Source organism: Oryzias melastigma, unplaced genomic scaffold (assembly GCF_002922805.2).
Source record: "Oryzias melastigma strain HK-1 unplaced genomic scaffold, ASM292280v2 sc00368, whole genome shotgun sequence".
NCBI classification, from domain to species: domain Eukaryota; kingdom Metazoa; phylum Chordata; class Actinopteri; order Beloniformes; family Adrianichthyidae; genus Oryzias; species Oryzias melastigma.
Window position 1 is genome coordinate 51,401 of NW_023416966.1, and position 18,586 is coordinate 69,986.

Consider the following 18,586-nt stretch of genomic DNA (forward strand, 5'->3'; position numbering starts at 1 on the left):
TTTAGGCTCCACTAAGATTGGAAACTTTCTGTTCACTTTTGTCAGACAAATCAATGGTTTGACGTATCTGAGCCATTTTTTTTTAGTTCAGGATAATTTTACAGCACCTACTGGCATATTAAGAGCAACTATGCGATTGCAGGGAAATATATCAAAATGTTTTCTCACAAAGTTGAGTCAGTAACGGGGGAACTTGGAAAATACCAAGTAATGACCCAGAAGTCTCCCACATTCAGCTCTTTTCCACGTTTTCATTTTAGCACTCTCCTCTCAGGCTTTGTCCCCCCAAATCAGTTGCATTGTCACCGTTTTTTTTTTTTTAATTTTTATATAAATTGCATTTTTTGACCTTTCTTTCTTAATAATTCAGGATAAGTGGTATTCAGCCGAACAGTTTGGTAACTTCAGTATTCTGGCAAAGCATTTTTTAAGGGATGCATTTCAGTTGAGTTTAAGTTATGCAAGAGAAGCAACCTATACATTTGATTTTTTTTCTTTTTATTTAGAGATTACCATCCTGCATCTCTTCTTTTGTACTGAATGTTCCAGTGATTTTGGGCTCATCAGATTGTCCTCCAACTTCATCTCTTTCTAATAAATGGTCACAGTCAGGCATGCGAGAACTCAGATGCTGAGGAAACAAACACAAGCAAAGATCTAACACAGTCAAGAATGTCTATAAAAAAAAAAAAAAACTCACCAAACAGTGAGGAAAAGGCATGAAACAAAACCAAAAACGTTGAGGAACTAGGCACAGTTATAAAATGATCTGACACTGAAGAGAGTTTCTTAAATACCATGTGGCTAATGGCAAAAGTTCAGGCAGCTGCTCAACAGGAGCCCCAAGTGAATAGGTGGAGTCACAGTCAATCTGTGACAAAATGAACCATAACACAAGCTCCAGCCACCAGAATGATGGCAAGGCTGGTCAGGGTGATCCCGATGAAGCTGGGCATACATGTTCTTGTTCAAGATGAGTGTGACGAAGAGGCAGAGGCATGTGGATCCATGTGCAAACCAGGTTTTAATGGAGAACACAGGCTGAGGCAAGGCGAGGTCAAAATACAGGCAGAGGTCAGGGCAGAGGTCAGGGCAGAAGTCAGGGCAGAGGTCAGGGCAGAGGTCAGGACACAGGCAAACAGGGAGTCAAGGAGGCAGGCAGGAGTCAGAAACCAGAGGCAAACAAAGAATAAACTGCTCAGAGATGACTGCGTGGCAATGCAAGACTTCGCACTGAGGTGGTGACTGCAGGCGGACTAAATAGTGGTGGTGATGAGGTGGATTGGAAACAGCTGAGGAGATCTGGCTGAGTGTGGAGAGGGAGTGCAGGGTCAATACTCAGGTGAGTGCTCCCTCTGGTGGTTGGAGAGGGAAGCAGCAGCTTGATCCATGACAATGAGGTGCTCACCGGCAATCAGCTCAGCAGTATCCCTCCCAGTCTATTTTGTAGCTGTGTTCCTATTACACATTTGCACAAAACACAGTTTCAAAATGACACAGTTTCCATTAAATCATAATTTTGCGATAAAGCACAAACCAACTCACGCGATAAGTCATTATAAACACGGCGATGAACGAGAACAAGTATGTTTTTATTGATTTACTAAAAGGGAGCATTTGGGTGACGTCACAGCTCTGTCTGGGGCGTGTGTGCAGCTCAGCTCGACTCAGAAGAGAGAGAAGCCTGTTCAGTGGTTAAAAGAAAAAGTGTTTTAACAGGAAAGCGTCTGCACCTTTTTTTCTGTTTATAAACACGACAAGAAACATTCAGGTTTCTGTCACGGCTCTCGCACTCATGAGACTTCAGGCTCCAAGCTGCAAAAGTGCAGCTACAGATGAAGCGATGAGGAAAGGAGGAGGAGCTGCTGCGTGATTCCGTATGACCCGCAATCTCTAAAGAACTGTGATGCTGTTGGACCTCTGATGGCCCCTGCTGTGCAGCACTCAGGACAGACACTTCATACTAAGAAGCGCATTTATTTTGAAAAAGGTGTTTCCATTACAGTTTTTGGCAAAAAATATTTCCATACTCCCGAAAAACCACCTTCTCCAAGCGCAAAAACTTTATTCAAAAAATGCGATTTTTTTTCTAAATTGTGGTGTTTCCATTAGGAGATTTTATTATCAAAATTCCAATTTGATGTGGAAGTAAACTTCTCTTGGTGGGGGCAGAGGGGTGACTGATATGCATAGACTGCCTGGAAGGGGGAAAAACCTGACAGGTTGACTGGAGAGTTATGGTGTAGTCTGCCCATGAAAGGTGCAAAGCAGTTCTTAGAACACATGGCTCACAGAGCAGTCCTCAAGTCCTGTTGTACTGCTCTGCTCGGCCATTGGTTTATAGATGTAACCCAGAGCTCAAACTGACCTTGATCCCTGATATAGTGTCTATAGAAATTGACAATTGCTTAAAGCCAGCAGGAACAGGCCTAGCAATGCCTGGACCTCGGCACTTTCCATCTGCCCTAACCCGAGTTATTCAAACCAAGGAATGTGGTTTTGGTGGTATGAGACTGACATTTTTCAGCCTTTTTTCACCCTCATGCTCTCTTATGCCACCCTTACATTGATGTGTGATCCCTCCCACGACAAAGGAGGACAGGATTTGATGTCTGCCACAGACACCAGAGAAGATAAAAAATCCTTGAAAAAGGAGACCTTGAGCTGGTGCGTTATTCTCAGATCCTAATTTATGAACAAATCCAGAATTATGCACCCATAAATCAGAGTGAGTCTATTTTCTTTCCAGACTCTGCCACCTGAGCCAGTGTTGCCCCAAGGATTATACACAAATCCTAAATTACACACACACAAATGAAGAACACACATGCACAAATCCTTATTTATGCACAAATCAAGAATTATGCACCCACAAATTAGAGTATACTCTCTCCATAGTAAAGTGGGTTGGCCAGTGAACAAAGGATTGGCGGTTCGATGCTCGCTCCTGCCAGCCAACAGTCGTTGTGTTCTTGGGCAAGGCACTAAATCCTCCTGGCCTCCAGTGAATGCGCATAAATGTCCCGGTGATGGTCAGGGCGGCTGTAGATGCGTACTGGCAGCCACGCCTCTGTGAATCTTCCGAGGACAGCTGTGGATACATCAGTAGTTCACCATCACCAAGAACGAATGAGGAGTGAATGAAGAATGGAAACACAATGTAAGCACTTTGAGCGCCTGGAAAAGTGCAGATAAATCTTATCCATTATTATTATGATTGATAGATAGATAGATAGATAGATAGATAGATAGATAGATAGATAGATAGATAGATAGATAGATAGATAGATAGATAGATGGCCTTTCTTGTCATTATCACAAGGAGAATGAAATTGCAGCAACCGTTACAGTGCAAAAAGACATAATATAATAAAATCTGTCCCTTGGAGCTTTATCTACCCAGTGCTGGCCACCAAGGGAACTCCCTCTCATGATGGCGTGTTTTCTTTGTGAAAACTGGAGGAGATGGGAGATGGGGCCGGTGGGATCAAAGATGGTGAACAGTTGGGCAGAAAAAGCTCAGAAAGTGCAACAAGGATGAGCACCCTTGTTCCACTCAGCTAGTACCACTAATTATCTGTGCCAGTAAAATAGCATAGGAAACTTTACTTTGTTCAGGGGCAAAATCACTCCCTTAATTAAAGTCAAACTGGATTTGACAGGGAGCTAGAAAAGTCTGGCAGTCACAGGGACATTTGTCAAATGGTTCAGGGGAACCCCGTTTGATCTGCTGGGTCAGGAGGATGACCGCTCCAGCCTTGTCAGACTTGAGTGGACTTCTTTCTTTCCTGACAGGCAGCGGTGCATCTCCTGGGCAAAGATGGATTTTGCAACATGCGTTCATCAGCATAAGGCTGTGGGGTGTTGCAGTCTTAGGCTTTTCCTGCTGTCACAGTCAGGCAACTCAGATGCTGAGGGAAATACCATGAGCAAAAATTCAAAGGAATTCCTGGAATTTATGAACAAAAAAGCCCTGGAAAACATAGTGGAGACAATGCATCAATTAAAACTGAGAACTTCAGAGAAGAACCTAAGAAAAAACAAAACAAGCCAATACTGGAAAACTAAGACAGAGTTTCTTCAATACAGTGTAGCTAATCACTGTAGTGCAGGCTGCTGTGACAGCTCAACGGGATCCACAGGTGAATTGGTGGAGGAACAGCCAGCCTGCACTGAAACCTAAGAAAGACGAAATAAGAACAAAGCAACATTTTCAAACATTCATTTTGTATCATAAGCAATGGTTAAGGATGAAAAAGATGTCTTCCTTTCTCTCATTTCTGACTTATATGTATCCTGTATAATAACTTGATCAAGTCTGTCCTAGTCTTGTTCTGTGCAGTTTTCTAAAGATTACATCACTGCAGTTTTAGCTGCACTCCACTGACTCTCAGCTTGCTTTGGTATTCACTCTGAAATTACAGTTGTTTCTTTTGGAGCTCTCCATGGAGAAGTTTATCTCTGAGCTTCTTCGCTTCTACCCTCGGTTGCTCTTCAACTGTCTGGGTAGAGTGCTGTGGAATGAGGGAAACCTCATTCATATTTCAAAGCTAGAAATTGGACATTCCCATCCATGATTCCCAAACTCTTAACTAAATGTAGGTTTTAAAGATTTTATGCTGGCAAGAATTTGTAATTCTGGTCCGCAGCAGTCACTGACGGCCATATTGCTTTCGCAGTTGACAAAATTTCTTCACCTTCAAATGATAATTTGCCCCCACCACATGCACACGCACAGTACTCGGTGAAAATGACTTCTGGGTATGGTGAATAATAGGGTTATGGAATGTTACTAACAGGAGGTGGTGATCCGGTTTGACTCAATCAAATATAATGTTTATTGCCATGTGTATGTCTTTTTACTGAATGTATGAACATTGAAATTATAGGTTTTAAATCGTTATCATTTATACCTTTACTTAGAACAGAAGATCAGAATCAACAAAACTGATAAAAACACAAAGATTTAGATAGAAAGAAATGATCTTTGTCACTATCAACTTTTTTTTTTCATTAATTGTCAATCTTTTGGTTAAGTCCAACAGTAATATAAACATAAGATCACTGTTTTGGATAATTTAACAACAAAACCTGAAAACATTCTTCAATATTTTTCCATCCTCAAAGTTCTTCAACATTTTACGTTTTAAGGATTACTATATTGGTGCAAAGTCAGTGTTAAAGCTAATTGTGTGAATGTTGTGGAGCATTCACACTATAGTGATCCATTTTTCTTCCATAAGTTTTTTGTCACTCTGTAGTTCCTCAGTCCCTTCACCTATTCAGCTCATTCAGCTATCAAAATATTCAGCTCTTCTAGGAGATAGCTGCTCGTATGTTTCAACTTCATAACTCAACTCAACTTTTTAAACTATTCAACCAAGTACCACTGTTTTAACTCCATTGAAAAGAAAAGAAAAAAAAGGACTCCCTTGAAAATGGCTTACGGAATGTTCAAAAGCTCCTTTTTCAGCAAAAAACTTTGAGCTCTGCAAAAATAATAGCTCTAGTCATTTTTAAAACTCCTTACGGTTTTCAAAATATCGCTGTTCAAATCCGACATGTCATCTTTGAGTCATTTATCAGTTATGAATGAAAAACAATACAGATTTAGTGTCAGTTGGATACAGGCAGCAGAGTGAAGAAGAGTGTGTGGAGTGGGATGAAGAAAAAACATCAAGTTGACTCGTTTTGCTCAAACCCAGCAGTTGTGTCCCTCACGGAAACAATTTTGACATCAAATGTGGGCATTTTTCCTGGCTTTCAGACGATACAACTTTGAAAATCCTGAGCCATGTAGTTTTACCACAGCGGCCCCAAATATCAGCAAAACCTGACAAAATCCCCCCATTCAGTCTAATGCATTTTTGGTGGAGAAGATTTTTCGAGGTGCTTGGTTTTTAACCTGTGAGTTGCGAGCTTATTTGGCTAACGTAGGCGTTTTTTTCAGTTTTTAAGTTTATTTTGGAATTTAGCAAATATTTAAGATGCGTGCTACATGTTTAAGCTAATTTATTTTTATTTTTTTAGGATATTTTGAAGTTTAGCTAATACTCCATCTTTAATCTAGCTTTTCTGGCTAATTCAGGCTATTTTGGAGTTAGCTAATATTTTAGCTTTATGCTAGCTGTTTTGGCTAAATTAGAAATTTTATCAGCTTTTTAGGCTAATTTGACAATTAGGAAATATTTTTAGCTTGCTGTCAGCTTCAGAGTTTTAAACTTTTAACTTCAGCGATTTCAGCTATCTGCTTTAGCGTTTTCAGCTATCAATATTAGCATCTTCAACTATCAGTACTAGCATCTTCAGCAGCCAAATTCAGCTTACAGGATTCACACTAGCATTATCGCAGGTAATGCGAAATTTCTAGTTTGTTTTAGAGTATTTTTTAAGAACTAAGGCTCAGTTTCTTTGAAGCTAGTTTTTTTTTTTCTTGAATATGACATCAGCTGTAGTATATGTTATCAGCTTTATTTTTACTTAATGCTGAAGACCATTTGACAGTAAAAGCTTCGAATAACCAGAGGACGAACAGTGATGTGGGTTCTCATTGCTCCCTCTCCTCTCTTTAGTGAACACCCACAACTCCATCCTCCATGTGAACAGTTCACTGCTGGTTCCCCTGGATGGGTCAGCCCCCCTGCTGCCTAGCCTGCTGCAGGTGAGGGGGGCAGATGTTCATTATGAGGGGCTCAACCTGCAGCTCGTTGACCCTCCTACAAACGGACGCCTGACCCTGTTCACGGAGGAGGTTGGGACAAATGGACAAGAACTGAAGAGGGACGACACTTTTACGTGGACACAGCTGAGACTGGGCCGGGTCTGGTTCAGACACCACAGGGTCAAGGCCAGGTTAGTGACTGGTTTCATTGTATGTTTTCTTGTCAATGATAGCACCATCCAGAAGCCTCCATCCTGTCTGTGCTCACCTCATCTTTATGCTTTTCTTTTACGGCTTTAATAAGTCTTGAAAGTCCCCCTCCAATGAAAATCATGTTTTTGGAGTTTTTAACATGTATGTGTGGCATTTTCTTCTGAAAGAGAAAAATATAATAAGAAATGATTTTGTGTTTGCATTTCTGAGTATTTCTCCTTTTAAGTCGCTGTCACTCAAAGTCCCTGATAAAAACTCTGTTTGAATTCTTGGAACTTTCATACGTCACAGTAGCTAGCTAACCCGATGTAGCTGTAGAGGCCGGAGAAGAGAAGATAAAGTCCCACTTCTGTGCTGTAAAGGATTGTAATTCAGTGAAAGGTCATACTGATGTTAGCTTTCATTATTTCCCAAAGGAATCTGAGAAAAAAATGGATTGGATTAACTGGTGACAGCAACCTCAATAATTATTCGATTATTTGTGGAGAAGGAGACATTTTTCAGCTGGACGGAGCCGAGAGTGATTGTATCGGGACTTTTTTTAAGTTGGCCTCACGTATTTAAAAAGAAACTGGATGTAAAATTCCATCAGCTGTCACAAATATGCTGTCCACCACAGAGGAGTGGCGAGCTGCTGCAGTGGCGCTCAGGATCCACTGGGTGGTTAAATGGACACCAGAACCGTTCTTCTGAATGTAACCCTAAAAACCCTAAAACCGTCACCACTGTCTGCACACATTTAGAAACTGACGCGGGATTAGACCCTAGACACTAGCTCCATCTAGTGCTGCTGCTGCTGCAATGCAGCCTAAATGATCATGTTTTATTTTATTTTTACTTTTTTCACGGGCTCATCAAAGTCTGTGTCTCTCTAGTATGTCTGGGGGGATAAGGGGCGGGGTTATTCAGCGCAGCACCAAAAGCCACGCCCACACAGAGGGATTCTTTTTTTAAACAAAGGCTTGAGATCAACAGGAAAATGGCCTTTTAAGACAATTAGGATGTTTAATTTTTGTTAAAAACTTCACAGTCCTAATTAAAACTCCCACCGGGAACGTTTAAAGAAAATTAAAAAAATTGTTGTAAGGGGGACTTTAATGCTTAAAATGAAGACAGTTGAGTAAAAGCAGCAGCTGCTTTCTCAGTATATTGAAGGACATTATTTGGTAGTACAGGAACTAAAACTGGATGTAAAGTAAAATAAAATGATGGTAAACATGTCTTCCTCAAATCATATGTCCTATCACTGTGCATTACCTGTGAGCACAGATCCTCCACAAAGGACAGCATTAGTTGTGTGGATCCATCTCAATTCAGAAATTGTTGTGCAGTTTGGAACAATTATAGTAAGAGGCAGAAAAAGACAAATCCTCCAATAGGATTATATCCACAGATTACAGACGTATTTTTCAAATGAAGGAAAGTGGGTGGGGGGGGGGGATTCAGAGCTACAAACAAATGCTTTGCAGATTTACCTCTCATAACCCTTTGTGAGGAGCGTGGTAGAAGTCAACAAAGGGATTTAATATTTAATGAGCCCATAGAACAGGGGTCGGCAACCTTTAACAGTTAAAGACCTATTTTGGCTCGATTTCTACTCATCAAAAACTAGATGGAGACGCATAGTCTTACTTTAGCCTTTGAGAAATTTGGATTTGCATTCATGACCTTCTGTTTATTTTAATAAAATAAATTATGCCTATTTTTTGGCACAAACAAAAACCAACAGGGTGCCGGTGGAAATTGGACTACTGTTGGTGGAAGAAGGAGAGGAGGAAGGGAGAGAGAGAAGAGGAAAGTCACTAGTGTTGGACTGAGAGTTGGGACTTTGAATGTTGGAACTATGACAGGAAAGGGTAGAGAGTTAGTGGACATGATGCAGAGGAGAAAGGTAGACATACTGTGTGTCCAGGAGACCAGGTGGAAAGGTAGCAAGGCTAGAAGTTTAGGAGCAGGGTTCAAGTTGTTCTATCATGGTGGAGATGGGAAGAGAAATGGAGTAGGAGTTATCCTAAAGGAGGAGTTTGTTAGGAGTGTTGTGGAGGTAAAAAGAGTGTCAGATAGAGTGATGAGTCTGAAGATAGAAATGGAGGGTGTCATGTTCAATGTTGTTAGTGGGTATGCCCCACAGGTAGGATGTGAGCTGGAAGAGAAGGAGAAGTTCTGGTTGGATCTTGATGAAGTGATGATGAGCATCCCTGGAAATGAGAGAGTTGTCATTGGTGCAGATTTCAATGGTCATGTTGGTGCAGGAAACCGAGGTGATGAGGAGGTGATGGGCAGGTTTGGTATCCAGGAGAGGAATGTAGAAGGACAGATGGTGGTTGATTTTGCAAAAAAGATGGAAATGGCGATAGTGAATACATTCTTTGAGAAGAGACAGGAACATAGAGTGACCTATAAGAGCGGAGGTAGAAGCACACAGATAGACTACATCTTGTGTAGACGGTGTAATCTGAAGGAGATCAGTGACTGTAAAGTAGTGGTTGGTGAGAGTGTTTCCAGACAGCACAGGATGGTGGTGTGTAGAATGACTCTGGTGGTGAAGAAGATGAAGAAAGAGAGGGCAAAGGCAGAGAAGAGGACAAACTGGTGGAAGTTGAAAAAAGAAGATTGTTGCATGACTTTTAAGAAACAGTTGAAACAGGCTCTGGGTGGTCAGGAGGTACTCCCAGATGACTGGATAACTACAGCTAATGTGATCAGGGAGACAGGTAGGAGTGTACTTGGTGTGTCATCAGGAAAGAGAGTTGATAAGGAGACTTGGTGGTGGAATGAGGAGGTGCAGGAGTGTATACGGAGTAAGAGACTAGCTAAGAAGAAGTGGGACACTGAGAGGACTGAGGAGAGTAGACAGGAGTACAGGGAGATGCAGCGTAAGGTGAAAGTAGAGGTGTCAAAGGCCAAACAAAGAGCTTATGATGACTTGTACGCTAGGTTGGGTAGTAAGGAGGGAGAGACTGACCTGTACAGATTAGCAAGGCAGAGAGATCGAGATGGGAAGGACATGCAGCAGGTTAGGGTGATCAAGGATAGGAATGGTAATGTGGTGACAGGTGTCAGTGGTGTAATGGAAAGATGGAAAGAATACTTTGAAGAGTTGATGAATGAAGAGAATGAGAGAGAACAAAGAGTAGAAGAGGTGACGGTTGTGGAGCAGGAAGTAAGAAAGATTAGTAAAGGTGAAGTGAGAGGGGCTTTGAAGAGGATGAAGAGTGGAAAGGCTCTTGGTCCTGATGATATACCTGTGGAGGTATGGAAGTGTCTAGGAGAGATGGCAGTGGAGTTTTTGACCGGGTTGTTCAACAGGATCTTAGGTGGTGAGAAGATGCCTGAGGAATGGAGGAGAAGTGTGATGGTGCCCATTTTTAAGAATAAGGGAGATGTGCAGAGTTGTGGTAACTACAGAGGAATAAAGCTGATGAGCCATACAATGAAGGTGTGGGAAAGAGTAGTGGAAGCCAGACTAAGAGCAGAAGTGAACATTTGTGAGCAGCAGTATGGTTTCATGCCAAGAAAGAGCACTACAGATGCAACATTTGCTTTGAGGATGTTGATAGAGAAGTACAGAGAAGGTCAGAGAGAGCTCCACTGTGTCTTTGTAGATCTGGAGAAAGCTTATGACAGAGTGCCCAGAGAGGAACTATGGTATTGTATGAGGAAGTCTGGAGTGACAGAGAAGTATGTCCGAGCAGTGCAGGACATGTATGAGGGCTGTAAGACAGTGGTGAGGTGTGCTGTAGGGGTGACAGAGGAGTTCAAGGTGGAGGTGGGATTACATCAGGGATCAGCTCTGAGCCCCTTCCTGTTTGCAATGGTGATGGACAGACTGACGGATGAGGTTAGACAGGAATCACCATGGACTATGATGTTTGCAGATGATATTGTGATTTGTAGTGAGAGCAGGGAACAGGTGGAGGTGGAGTTAGAGAGGTGGAGGTTTGCCCTGGAAAGGAGAGGAATGAAGGTTAGCCGCAGTAAGACAGAGTACATGTGTGTGAATGAGAGGAACCAGAGTGGAAGAGTGAGGTTACAGGGAGAAGAGATAAAGAAGGTGGAGGAGTTTAAGTATTTAGGGTCAACAGTACAGAGTAATGGAGAGTGTGGAAAAGAAGTGAAGAGGAGAGTGCAAGCAGGTTGGAATGGGTGGAGAAAAGTGTCAGGTGTGATGTGTGACAGAAGAGTTTCAGCACAAATGAAAGGAAAGGTGTACAAGACTGTGGTGAGACCAGCCATGTTGTTTGGACTAGAAACAGTGGGACTGAAGAAAAGACAGGAAGCAGAGCTGGAGGTAGCAGAGATGAAGATGCTGAGGTTCTCTTTGGGAGTGACCAGGATGGATAGGATCAGGAATGAATACATCAGAGGGACAGCACATGTTAGAGGTTTTGGAGATAAAGTCAGAGAGGCCAGACTGAGATGGTTTGGACATGTTCAGAGGAGAGACAGTGAATATATTGGTAGAAGGATGCTGAGTCTAGAGCTGCCAGGAAAGAGGTCTAGAGGAAGACCAAAGAGGAGGTTTATGGATGCAGTGAATGAAGACATGAAGGTGGCTGGTGTTAGAGTGGAGGATGCTGAAGACAGGCTTAGATGGAGGAAACTGATTCGCTGTGGCGACCCCTGAAGGGAAAAGCCGAAAGGAAAAGAAGAGGATCATTAAGTACGCTGTCGCCGTGCAGTTTTTGGTTCTGAAGAAAAAAAAAAGTCTTCATATTGAGCAATATTCTAATGTTCTTCTATGAACATTTTACCAAGGATGATCAGAAGTGGACAGGTAACAGACATCATCGTGGAGGTGGGGGGTTATCTGGATTCACGATTGCCTCCGTTCTGTAACACCCATCATTTTCAATGTTCAAATATATTTTTCTGGACAGTTTTCTGCGTAGTTGCGTACTCCAATCGCTGAAATAAATTCAAGTTAAATTACGCGATCCGCTGGCTATTGCTTACTGGGTGTAAAATTCCAGTTGTGTGTGACGTCACCAGCAGGTGTCACATTCCGCAGCGACTAAAGCGATTTTGGCCAACAACGTGAGCGATTACGAGTCGGTTGGAAGTATAAACCAGCCAAGACAGGATTACTGTAACACACCACTCAATATGATGGTCATCACGCTAAAAAAAAATTAACAGAAAGCCCCTCCCACACCGAGCCCAAAGCTTTTGAACACATTTATTGGCAGCCGAGGCAGCAATCCCCCCAACAAGGGGTTAAACGACAGAGCCCAGGACCATGAAGCATCTCCTCCTGGTGCGTTCACTGAGCCGAACTGACCCTAAGCCCGCCCAAAATATGCCTACCCGCCTAAAGCCAATTTTTGCCCGCAAATTTAGAACCAAAACCCCCCAGTTGGGCGGGAACCTGCCCACTGGCCAGAAAAATGAAGCAGCGATGATGAGAGTTACAGCGTGTATATTAGTGAGGTGTCAGACAACAACTTTCAAAACGAAGATTCCCGATTTTCCTGAGATCAATGGTCCTGCTTTGATGTCCTGTCCATTAAGAAAGATCACAAAGGTCTCCATTACTGATCTCGCCATGACGAGGATTGCACCAGGCCAGAGCAATGGAGCAGCGATGATGAGAGTTAGGCCCGCCCACTGAGTTTGACGGCAGAGTTTGACAGATTGCATTTGAATGGTGTGTCCACTTCCTGTTTTGTGAATTGTTTCATTAAATCATGAAATAAATAAATATATTATGAAATGTTAAAAGGTTCTTTTAATGGTGCTTTTCATATTTTAATGCCACATTTATTTCAACATTTATTTATTTATTTATTTATTTATACTTTTATTTATTTAATACCACTTTAAAATAATTAATGACACATTTATTTATTTATTTCATATAAAATATATTTATTTAAATTTGGCTCTTTTAATCCACACTAGACAATGAAAAAAATAAATATGTCATAAAATACTTAAATGTGTTATTTTAATATTTTAATGCCACATTTATTTCAACATTTATTTATTTATTTAAGCTTTTATTTATTTAATGCCACTTTTAAATAATTAATGACACATTTATTTATTTATTTCATATTAAATTTATTCATTTAAAATTGGCTCTTTTAACGTACAAGGGACAATGAAATAATTAAATATGTCATAAAATATTTAAATGTTTTATTTTAATATTTTAATGCAACGTTTATTTCAACATGTATGTATTCATTTCAACATTTATTTATGTATTGCCACTTTTAAATCATTAATGACACATTTATTTATTTATTTAATGGTGTATATATTTATTTCATTTTGGCTCTGTCGAGAATCCATACATTTAATCCTTTTTGATCTTGGTTACTTCCTGCTCCACAACAGTCACCTTTCTACTCCATGCTCTCTAACGTATTCATTCATGAGCTTTCAAAGTCATTCTTTCATTCTCTAGCACACTTGTGGAACCTGTCAACCCGGGACTCTTTAGGAGGTTTTGTTTATAACTTTTGTTCTGCAAACATTACACGTTTGTTGTTCTGTGATTAAATGTTCATAGACAGTCAATATATTTGTCGTTTTAATGTCAGGAACATAATATTTGAAAAGGGTTTGACTGTGTCTAGTTAAAGACCAATGACAAAGTGTTGGAGCTGAAGCTGTTTGTTAGGGATGGCAGCTGCCCCCCACCCCGACCACAGCAGAGGTCACACTTGTTTCCTGCCAGCCACCACATAAACTTCTGTTGTTCTTCATTCTGACTCCTGGGGCTTTTGGGTAATAACCTTCTGACTATGTTAAGGCAACAGTGGGGCTTGTGGGTAATGAGTGGATGCAGGAGTGTGTTTGTGTGCCTGTTGATTCTGCTGGCCTCACAGGACTGTTTTTTTCAGTGCTGTCTGAGCCTGTCGCCCTGTCAGGTCATTCAGCATGAATTATGAAAGCAGGGAAGTCCACGCTTTTTATCTGAGGCCTCTTTGTTCAGGACTTTATTGTGTTCATTTTGTGTTTGTTTGTGTAGGACTGGTGAGTTCTCCTTACATGTTGCTGAACCCCAGATGACTCCCCAGCTAGCAACCATTCCGGTTCAAGCAGTGTCTATGCAGGTACACAAATTCTTTCTTCATTTGCTCCTTGTTCCACAGCAGGGGGCGCTGCTCTCTCTTTCTTTTTATCCAGTGTGTGGAAATGCATGCCTGGTACCCTTGTCTGTTCTCAACATTAAATTGTTAATCTCAGGATTCGTCCAGTTGGATTTTCTGTCTCTGCAATCTCAAACTTTAAATCACACGTGTCAAAGTCAAGGCCCGGGGGCCGGATCCGGTCCTCCGGGCAATTCTATCTGGCCCTCCAGATCATTTTCTTTTATTGTTATTAATGACCCGATGTTATCTTGCACTCATTTCTAACTTTTATAATTTTGACAGCATATTTTTATGGTGAGTAAAATATTGAAAGTTATTTAAGGTTTAAGTTGATTTATTCTGGAATAATATTCCTGCCTTTTTATTATTCATAATTATGTTAAAAGGTTATATTTTTAAAGTGTTAAAAATTTCGTTTTACAGTGTTCAATAGATGTTTATCCTTTTCGGCCCTCGACCTAAGACGTGTTTTGGATTTTGGCCTCTTGTGCAATGGAGTTTGACACCCCTGATTTAAAGGGTAACCAAACATGGAAGTTGGAGGCTGACTCCACCCATAGCCAAAATGTGAAAATCCAGTTAGAGGGGCGGGGCTGAGGAACAGGACTGTTATCAATAGGGGTGTTTGAGATTGTCTGTGCTGAGCAGATGGCCTGGATCGCGGTGCATGTTGGTTAGTTTCTTGCACTGACGTCAAATGTGCGCCGTCACGAAGAATCACGAGAAAGGGGCGGGTTCAAGGCGCCTTCCTAAGCCAGCGCAGCCAGAAAATAGGTACTGCGCTGGCTGCATGCCACCTAAATGACTACAAAACAATGCATTGTGGGAAAGTGTGTCAACACAGGTCTTGTAGTTCGATATGAAATAACGCGCTAAATGAAGGACATCGGTGTATTTTTTAACTCCTTCTGGAAGGTAGTGAATCACTGATGAAAAAATAAACAAGATTTCAAATAATCTGTGGTCATATTTGTTATTGTTGCCTCTAAAACTTAACTTTAATCTAATTTTATTAATTTTTTTTGGGACGGTACACATGTAATGAATCCTGCGGCTATTTTATTAACAGTTTTACTCTAAAATATGTTGAAAAATTATATAAAAGACACAGCAGCACAAATCATACTAGGAGGAGTGGCTTATTAACTGTCAGCCGAATGCTAAGGACAACCCCCAACTACTTGATCTCGTACAGTCTTCTCATTCACCTTCATCTCAGGCGCCTTTCCCCGCCCCCTCCTGCAGCAGCTTAGTCTCGCTGACGAGGCGCTGGGGGATCTCAAACACGCCTATTACTGGAGCTGCAGATCATGATATCAGACTTAAATGGTTTGACTAATCATAAAATTCAACTGTGATACCTTCATTCAACCTGTAGGGGCAGCACACAATCAGTTTTTGATTATATTTTGAAAAATTAAGCACATTTATTTTAATTTCACACACACTCACACTCTGGTGGTGGCTCCGCTGCTGGACACTGGTACCAACCTCCTATCAGAGGCAATGTGGGGTTCAGTGTCTCACTAAGGACACTTTGACACATGGGTGGCCAAGGCGGGAATCTAACCTCCGATCAGGATTCGACTGCCCTACCGCTGCACCACAGCTGCCCAGAATATAAGTTGCACACAGTTATGACATGTGGGTGATGCTGTTCAGGGGCCAGTGAGGACAAGGCCACACATTTCCAACTGCCCTGGTGCACGCTGGCACAAGCATAGGAAAGATGAATCATCCTGGGAAGCTGGCGCAGCAGCAGCAGCACAGCAGTAGCACCAGCACAGCAGCAGCAGCGCAGCAGTAGCAACAGCACAGCAGCAGCGCAGCAGTAGCAACAGCACAGCAGCAGCACAGCAGTAGCAACAGCACAGCAGCAACACAGCAGCACCAGCGCAGCAGTAGCAACAGCACAGCAGCAGCGCAGCAGCAGCAACAGCACAGCAGCAGCACAGTAGCAGCGCAGCAGTAGCAACAGCACAGCAGCAGCAACAGCGCAGCACAGCAACAGCACAGCAGCAGCAACAGCACAGCAGCAGCACAGCAGTAGCAGCACAGCAGTAGCACCAGCACAGCAGCAGCAGCACAATGACACAGCAGGATCAGGATAAACGTCCTCACAGCATGCATCCAGCTGCTGGGGCTGCCTGAGGGTCCCATGCTGCACCTGCTCTCTCAGCTCCATGTGGTCTGCCCAGCAGCTGCAGGGCGTTGACTGACGACTTGTTGGGTTGGGATGGAACCAGGAGTCATGCTGTGCCACTCCACTTTTTCACAGCACCTTCTCCACAAACGTCAGAGGCCTTTCCAAAGGCGTGCACCACGAAAGGGGCAATACGCCTCGCAGGCATCAGGCGGGACAATGGCCAGGCAGATAAAGCCGGCTTGGTGCTGGTCCTTCTCGTGTTTCGACAAGCTGCAGCCCTGAGAACAGAGAGCTTCTGCTTTCTCTGCCTTTGTGCTCATGATGAGGCACAGCTGGAGTACATCACTCCTCTCAAAGTCAGCGCTCCGCCAGCAGACACAGTAACTGAAGAGGCAACAGTCAGTAACACCAACAAGAACAGTCAGGCTTTCTGAGAGAGGGATGATAGTCTGAATATACTGATGGTCACATATCCCAAAATTCCACAGCATGGTGACCTAAATGCACTCAGTTAGATTAGCAGGTGGCCGTGCAGCAGCATTTGTCATCTGGATGCAGTAGTTTTACGCAGTTGCCACGGACTTTTAAAAAAAGTTCAAATGAAATCTTGACAAGACAGTTTTTCAACAACAAGCTTATGATGTGTGCTCAGAATCTGAGCTGTGAGTGACAGCGGTGCAGAATGCCCTGCTTTTTATACACCCCTGGGCTAGCGGGCGGCTGGTGGCTCTTGTTGTCCGGAGAAATTTACATGTCTTCCAATCACAGCTGCTGCCGGCCAGATATTTTTTTGTAAATGACATCATCCTTGCTTAACGTTTACATTCATAACCACGCTAACGACTTCAATAAAATCAGGTGGCAGCAGCTAATCTTGAAAACTCTACCAATGCTTCTTTCTTGTGTGGCAATTGTGTATGTAACGGTGGCATAGGTGAGGTCGGGACCACCCGCCTCTCTTCACACATCATCTGCCATGAAGGCAAGAACAAAGATGTCTTCAGCCAAACACACAGAGGTGGGATTTCACTCACCACATGAGTTGTGTCGACTGAAACAAACCACTCAGGTGTCAGCATAATTGTTCCTGGGTTCTCCAGTCAGGCTGCAGGTCACTCTGAAGTACTGCAACAGTTTTTTTCATTTTGCTTAATGTCGGTTTAGCTGAAACTGTCAGCTGACACTGAAAGTTTCCTTTCTCTGCTCTGTGAACCCACAGCCTCCCAGGGTAGTGACACTCGCTCCTCTGTCCGTGGGGGGCCGTGGCAGCCGAGCAAGTCTGTCTAAGTTGGTTCTGAATGTTGAAGACCCAGACAACCCCGCTGATGTCTTGGTCATGGTTGTTGCGCCACCACGTCATGGGCGGCTGACCCGTCTCCATGGCGATCGTGGCCTGAATAGGTTCAAGCTGGAGGAGCTGTCCAGGGAGCAGATCCAGTACCTCCATGACGGCTCTGAGCACATGGAGGACAACATGGTGCTGCAAGTCAATGATGGCCATAGCTACAAGAACATCCTGCTGCAGGTGCATGTCGCTCACAAGGTAAGATAGGAGGACAGACTAATGGCCTTCATCTGAACCAACCACCGGAATTTATCTGGAAAGATGAATCATCAGTACTGACCCACAACAGCTGGACTAGATCCTGCTTGTTGCCATACATTTAATTACAGGCTTTCAAAGCATTTATTTGTGGCTTTGCAATGACGAAAGGGATTTAAATTACAGATGCAGAAAAAAGAAAGCTTTCTAGCTGACAAAGGTTCATATGTGAACTGTAGAAACTAGCTGATTGATGATTTCTGACCTTCCTATTTGACCTTTCCACACACAGTTTTTACAAGAAAGCATTCAAAACTCTTTTAGTGATTTCACACCTTTGAAATGACTTTGCCCAGCATTGAAAGGCATCACTTACACACAATTCTTGGAAAGTCGTGCATAAATGCGGTTTTGTGTGTGTATGAGTGCATGACCTTATGACCTTTGGGTTCATTGTGGATCTTTGGACAAATGTTGTGTATATTTATATAACAGTTGAGGCATGAAGTATTGTAGAGCTCTATCATCATTACTGACAGGTGTGGGTGTTAGTCAAAAGGGCGGAGCCTGTCTACACACACTCAAATGTTACACATATAGACCTGTCGGCTCCAAAAATCTTCACATACAAACATGTCAACAAGTACACAATTTCACACACACACACTTGTGCATGTAACACACACATGTACACACACATGTATTACACATTTTCATGTGTAATACATGTAAAGTATTTCACGCAAACTTTTAGTGCAGAGGTGCGCTGACACCTGTGCTCAGTTCTACTGAGGTGGATGATGATGGAATGTAAAAAGAGGGAGAGTGCCGGCAGAGGTGGGACCAAGTCATCATTTTGCAAGTCCGAGTCAAGTCCCAAGTCTTCGTCCTCAAGTCCGAGTCAAGTCCCAAGTCAAAAG

The 18,586-nt window shown here is 42.6% G+C and overlaps 1 protein-coding gene across 1 annotated transcript in view; it reads left to right on the forward strand.

Annotated features, from left to right (window-relative positions):
* The window catches only part of LOC112139781 (extracellular matrix protein FRAS1), a gene marked incomplete at both ends in the record, with an annotated part of 70,565 nt that overhangs the window by 48,757 nt on the left and 3,222 nt on the right, over window positions 1-18,586 (forward strand). Inside the window, 3 exon segments of the mRNA XM_024262611.1 lie at window positions 6,573-6,852; window positions 13,854-13,938; window positions 17,343-17,666. Coding sequence (XP_024118379.1) covers window positions 6,573-6,852; window positions 13,854-13,938; window positions 17,343-17,666 — 689 coding nt within the window.